Source organism: Propithecus coquereli, unplaced genomic scaffold (genome assembly GCF_000956105.1).
Source record: "Propithecus coquereli isolate 6110/MARCELLA unplaced genomic scaffold, Pcoq_1.0 Scaffold41, whole genome shotgun sequence".
NCBI lineage: Eukaryota > Metazoa > Chordata > Mammalia > Primates > Indriidae > Propithecus > Propithecus coquereli.
The window spans coordinates 7093359-7100379 of NW_012149841.1; the positions used below are offsets into that span (position 1 = coordinate 7093359).

Here is a 7021-nt window from a genome sequence, read left to right on the forward strand (position 1 = left end):
AATTGTGCTGCTATAAACATTCGAGTGCAGATGTCTTTATTATAGAATGTCTTTTTTTCCTTTGGATAGATGCCTAGTAGTGGGATTGCTGGATCAAATGGTGTTTTATTTTTAGCTCTTTGAGGTATCTCCAAATTACTTTCCACGGGGGTTGTACTAATTTGCAGTCCCACCAGCAGTGTAAGAGTGTTCCTGTCTCTCTGCATCCATGCCAACATTTGTTATTTTGGGACTTTTTGACAGAGGCCATTCTCACTGGAATTAGGTGATATCTCATTGTGGTTTCGATTTGCATTTCCCTAACGATTAGAGATGTCGAGCACTTTTTTATGTTTGCTGGCTATTATTCTGTGTTCTTATGAAAAGTTTCTGTTCATGTCCTTTGCCCATTTATTGATGGGGTTGTTTGATCTTTTCTTGTTGATTTTCTTAAGTTCTATATAGATCCTTGTTATCAACCCCTTAACAAAAGGGAAAAAAAAAGAACCTGGGGGGCAGGGGGTCCGGTGAATGGGGGAAAAAACCAAACCTCTGTCAGCCCAGAATGTGCCTGCAGCACCAACCTGATAGTGGCCTCAAGTGTCAAGTTAAAGCCTTTAAAGTGCAGAATAGGACCTCTGTGGTGCTAACTCATTCTGACCTGGCTAAATCTGGGTGACACTCTCTGTGTCCATTCATCTGCACAGAGCAGCATCCTGATGCTCTGACACTGTGCAGGAAAGAGTCTGCATGCTGGAGGGGCCCTGAGTCTGAAGAGTTCAGGACATGTTAGCAATGAGAAATGTAACTCAGATTGCTCATTTTGAGGTTCTGAGTCCCTGCCTTAGCTAGGCATGGTTCTTCATAGAATATTCATGGTTTTTAATTTAATTATTGCTATTTACCAAGAAAGTAAATATTTATTATAAAAAGCTTTTGAAATGTAGGATATAAAAATATAGGAACTTGGCTGGGCGTGATGGCTCATGCTTATAATCCCAGCAGTTTGGAAGGCCAAGGCAGGAGGATCAATTGAGGCCAGGAGTTTGAGGCCAGCCTAGAAAACATACCAAGACCCCGTCTCTACAAAAAATTTTAAACATTTTTAGCCAGGCATGGTAGCATGCACCTGTAGTCCCAGCTACTTGGGAGGCTGAGGCAGGAGAATCACTAAAGCCCGGGAGTTGGAGGCTGCAGTGAGCTGCGATTGTGCCACTGCACTCCAGCCTGGGTGATAGAGTGAGACTCTGTCTCCTAAAAATATATATATAGATAGGAAATTATATATATCTGTAATAACCTCACCATAAACAGATGACCGCTGTTAATATGTCAGCATGCATATGTGCTTTCTCTTTATATAGATGTTCGTGTGGATGTATGTGTAAATGTACCTGACAAATTAGGGCCCTGTTATGCATGCTACTCTGAAACATATTTTATTTGTATAACAATATATTATAGGCACTTTTTATACTAATAAATAATTTTATTGTATCCTTTATGAGGCTTTAACATTTTCATACTATAGATTGAGTATAAATAACTCTGTGAATAACTATAAATATTGTTTTGAATACAGATTGAGTTTATTACCTGGTACTCATAAGATATTCTCATTTACCATAGCCATTTGTTAACTTGTCACAGAGTCAACGATTAAAAATACACTGGGTACAATCATGCCTTGTATCCTTAACCTTTAGAAACCTTGATTTTACATGTCATTTACTGAGTTTTTCTGTTGAGGTCGTAAACAGTTTATCTTGTTCCATCTTTGCACATCGTCTTGATGAAGTCTGGTTTTGTTCATGTAGGTTTCACTAAGAAAGGTTTGTTCAAATTGAAGTTTGCATGTGCCTCAAGAAAGTTTAAGGTTTACCAAGCAAAGAACATATTCCATATGGGCCTTTTTTTTTTTTTTTATGACATAAAGGGACTGCTTCCAGGTACCAGTCTGCTTCTAAGCCAGCAGTTATAGGCAGTGGGTTTATAAATCTTCAGGGCATCAGCATCAGCTGTGGAAACACAAGTGTCTGTGTGAGGCCCTGGAAGAGGCACTGTGTATGCACATGCAAAGGGCAACCTTGGGATGCAGAAAGCTCTGGAAACCCAGGGGAAACCCAGAGGGGAGAAACTCATGCTGCTGAGAAGCGGACACAGAGTGATGTCTGAGGTGGACCCTGAGGAAGGTGCAGGATTTCCCCCATTGGACAGAGGGAAGGAAGGGAGTCCCCTAAGCAGTCATGAGGCCCAGAGGGCTATGAGCCACGCAGGGGGAACAGCTGCTAATCTTGGGTGCCAGCAAAGGCAGGTTAGGGTGAGTGGTGTTTTCAGAAGATTTCCTTGGAGTCTTATGAAATGAAGCAATAAGGAATTACTCTTTAACCTCTGTCCCCATCTCAGACTTCACCCAGAATTCCAGGCTCCACTTCCTGTGGACACCTGAAATATGGCCAGCCCCACACCAAAGGTTCTCCTTTCCCTACAAAGCTGTTCCTCCTCACAGGTTTCAGTCTCGGGTGTTTCACCATCTTCCAACCCCGTCTCTTAAACCAGAGTCTAGAACTGTCCCTGGGAACAGTACTAAGGATTGTCTTCTTTACTCCCATACCGTAAGTCCCCAGGCCCTATGGAGTCGCCCTCAGCTCACCCCCATCTCTCCCAGCCTCCCCAGGCCACTGTGCCTCCCATACCTAACACACCCAGGGACTCTCACTGGCCCCCTCTCCATTCTCGCTTCCTTCTGAATCCTTTCCATATGAACCACATCACTGGATTGTTTGACACCTACCAAGCGAGTTTTCTACAGGCAGAGGCCCCCACCTCTCTGACATGCTGTTAAACTGGCACTGGATCCGGCCCTACCTGCAACCCTGGTGGCAGCTCAGTATTCACACCCACGGCTTTAATCATCCTGAAGTGAAACTAGAAATTCCCAAACCGCACCTACTACTTTTCCACCCCTCTTCACATCTGTGTTTTTACTGCCTCTTAAGCAGGGTTTACAAGAATACTTTTTACACTCTAATGATGGACTGTGAGAGAAGGACAAAAATCTCTGCATCCCAGGACTGGGGTAGCACATCCCTGGCATGCTTGCGGCCTCTACCCATCCTGTACCCATGACACACATCTCTAATTGGCCATGACATTCTTTCTTGATGAACCTATATGTGACCCCCAAATGATTCTCGACCCTGTGTCCAGGCTGCCTCCATCAATCTACTAGGTTCTCTTGGTCCTTACAGGTAGAACTTTTGGCATACTAGAAGTATACCCACAGAAAATGTTTCTAAGTGATCATTATAAGAGAAGCCCCTAATATAACCAAATCCAACACAGACAGAGCATGAACATCTGAGTTTAAAATAAATCATTGTCTTCTTTGCAGAAGGGTTCTTGCCTTGCCAAAAAAGACTGCAGGATATGCATAATATAATGTGATTTATATAGATTTAGTTTTCATGCACTTCGCAAATTATGAGTAAGTTAAATCCCAAGGGCACAAAAGCTAGGATACTTGACTAGGTTCGTGCAGATACCAAACAAGCAAGCATGGAGGAAACCCGGGCATTTAGCCTCCATGAGATTCACATTCTTAAAAATTGCCCTTTGCCTGTCCTCTCAAAGATGGGTAAGACAAGACCTAAACCTCCAGGAGCTCCTGGTTTGGTGAGGGAGACAAATTAATCTGGACACTAAACTCCCCAGGGTTCTCTGGTAAATGCCAGAGTAGTCTTGGGAACACAAAGAAGTGTTTGTTACTTCTATCTAGTGAGGGTTGTGAGGTCAGAAGAGGCTTCCTGGAGGTGCCGATCTTCAGCTAAGTCCTAATATAAATAATTTGCCAGTCAAACAGGTGAAGGAGAGAAAGCATTCCGGGCAGAAGGATGGCATAAAATTTTTGGATTTGTAACACTTTCAGTAAATCTCTACTGAGCACCGAGTAGAGGGAAAACCCTGCATTTGGTTGTGGAGCACAAGACAAGATCAAAGCCTCAAGTCTTTGTCCTTAAATGCCTGGCAAGTAAAATATACAATTGTAGTACAGTATGAATTAATAATGATTGTGATCATACAGAACCCTCTAGAAGCCCAGAGAAGCAACTTACCAACCTGAGGGCACAGGAAAGCCAGTTGGTCATTTCTGTGCTTGACTTCTACGGGCAGAAATAAAGCGATCTTATTGCAGGCAAGCAATATTATGGATGGATATTAGCATGTACAATATGACTAAGATATTAACAGGACACTGTGCTTTCTCCCTCTAGATGAAAGGCTGCATAAAGGTGTTGAAGGAACAGGCCCCAGACAGTGTGGAGGGGCTGCTGAATGCCCTCAGGTGAGCTTCCGCGCTGCAGTAGACGCACCTGGGGCAGCCAGCCCTTCAGGTCTATTGCAGATTTAAATGCTGTTGGGGACCAAAGGATGGAAGACCAGGCTTAACTCTTTGCATATTTTAACCTCATAACCTGTATAAGAACCTATAGAGGGCAGCACCATTTTTATCATCCTCTTTTGGATGGATAAAATAATAGAGAAGGCAAATAAACTTATCAAAAGTCACACAGTAAATGGGCAAGCTAGGACCTAAATCCGGGACTGGGTGACCCCACAGGTCATCAACCTAATTCTCTGCCACACTGCTTTGTGGTCGCTGGGAACTCCCCAGAGCAAGAGACTTCCAGGGTCTCACGCCCCCTTCACCAGTGGTCCCCAAACCTGAGTGCACATGAGGGTTATGTGGGCAGCTTTTGAAAACACTCTGACCCAGACCAAATGGATCTAGTCTCTGGGCTTGGGGCTCCAGCAGCCACTTTGTGTTTTGTTTGTTTGTTCAAAAGTGCCCCAGGTGATTCACACGTGCATTAGCCAGAACTGAGAATCCACTGTCTGGATGCCTAAGTATCTGGCCAGCTGTGGCGTGTTCTAGCTCCTCACTGCTAACAAGTTACGCCCAAGCAGCAGCTCACTCCCCACGGATGCATGTGTTTAGTTCACTTCAGAGAGGGGATTCTTATTCTTTGGCTATGACACATCTACACGGATCTGTCAAATCACACTGCTGTGTAAATCCTCCCAGCACTGGACTGCAATCTGGAAGGTGTATGGTCCCTGTCGTCTTCTTCATGTTTGATTTCCCTCAGTTCCACTCAATGCTGTGGATGCAGTAAGTGTTTAATAAATATAAGTGGAACGGATCAATAATCCTCTGCCTGTGTGCAACACTCACGTTTGATACTCCACTTACAATCACATTGTCTCACTTAATCATCACAAGTCTGACAGGGAAGGCTCATCTCTCGTCTCCATTTAATAAATGAAGAAACTGAGACACACAGGAAACGCACAAACTAGACACGGAAGTTGATGCCATTCTGCTGAGTTGCTAAGTCATCACCCTTCAAAGCAGATATATTGTTAACTTAAGAGCCTTACCTAGTCGATGGGTGAACCGTCAGTGTCCTTGACACACCAGGCTGGCTTGCTACATACAGTAAGAGGACTTTAACTTCTGAATTTTTTTGAACTTACCAGCTTCATTCAATCAGGCTAAGCACTGTGTTAGGTTGTGGGTCTCCCCTGAGTGGTTGGAATTTGTGTCTCCTGAAGACACTGTGATGAAGTTAAAAGAGCACAGGTTTTCGAGGTAGCCAGATCTAGGTTTGAATCAGAAATCACAAGTTGTTCAATCAAGTCTCGAATCGTTAGCTTTGTGATCTGGAGTGGGGCATTTAACCTCTCCGAATCTCAGTTTTCTCATCTGTAAAATGAAGGCAATAACCTTGCCTTCAAAGAGTTATTACGAGCGAGATGAAAACGTACACAGAATACCCAAGACATGATCAAGGTTCTACTACATGTTTATTCCCTTTTCCTTCCTTTGCGTGAACGATTTCTCCACCAGGTTAATGGGAGGCTGCGGATTACACAACTTTTGTTGGTTGTGTACCTGCATTTCTGCCCCCTCGTGGTGGCAAAGAGGTTAAGTGTTGCCATGACAGTGGAGAGAAATAAACATTCAAGTCTGGGAGAATGTTGCTTTCCAAACTCCTATTTTGAAATTCGGGACTCAGTAGGGTAGCCTCAATGGTCCAGATTCTGCACTCGGTCATGTGAAGTCTACCTCCCTGAAAAAGGAGATTGCTTGTACTTCCTCTGCGTAAGTATTTGATTTGGTTAAAAAAAATCTACTTGTTTTATTAACCGTAACACAAAATTCCTTTGGAAGGAAGAATGAAATATTCAATCTGTCTGAGAATACTGTGAGCATTGAAGTGTGGCTCTTTGTCCAAAGAACTGAGCCCACATTTGATTTATAAATATCAATTGTTTTCCAAGGTAAAGATGGGCCAGCGAGTCTTTATGGAAGCTTTCACAGAGCGCTGTGAGCACGCTAACCGCTGTCATTCTCTCCCCATCCAGGTTCACTACAAAGCACTTGAATGATGAATCGACTTCCAAACAGATTCGAGCGATGCTTCAGTAGAGCTCTGCTCCAAGAAGAGGATCTATGTGCTGACCTCAGAAGATGTATATGTTTACATAATTTAATACAGATTGATGTTAATACTTGCGTATTTACATAACCGTTTCCTTCTTGTCACTGAAATATATGGACCTTAATTTGTATCCTGACTGACTCGACCCAGCAGAGCATAAATTGACTTGAGAGCCTTACCTTTGATGTCTGAAACGAAACCCCCTTCTCCAAAGGCAAAATTTGGAGACTTTGATCTTTGCTACCGGAGTCCTTTAGTGACACCTGTAACAATCAGAAATTCCTAATAGTTTGTGGTAGTGTTTTAATACTAGATGTGTCATCTCTCTGGGAAGTATAGTTCATAGAAACACAAAGTATTTGATTTCCTGTGTCGGCTCAGCTACAAGAAACACAACTGTTATCCTGACAGAGGGAGAGAGGAATCCAAGAGAAGAAAAATGCATGTGGAGAGGCAAGCCCAAGTGTTCTGAATTCAGCACATCCCCTCTCTGTCCTCAGACTGCAAACCACATGTGCAACTTTTCTGTTTGCACG

General features: G+C 43.3%; 1 protein-coding gene across 1 annotated transcript in view; it reads left to right on the plus strand.

Moving 5' to 3' along the window:
- The window catches only part of FAM49A (family with sequence similarity 49, member A), a 116530-nt gene extending 109754 nt beyond the window's left edge, over positions 1 to 6776 (plus strand). Inside the window, exons 11-12 of the mRNA XM_012653098.1 lie at positions 4254 to 4324; positions 6409 to 6776. Of these exons, the coding sequence (XP_012508552.1) occupies positions 4254 to 4324; positions 6409 to 6472 (135 nt within the window). The 3' untranslated portion in view covers positions 6473 to 6776. The remainder of the gene's footprint in view (positions 1 to 4253; positions 4325 to 6408) is intronic.
- Positions 6777 to 7021: the final 245 nt, after the last annotated feature.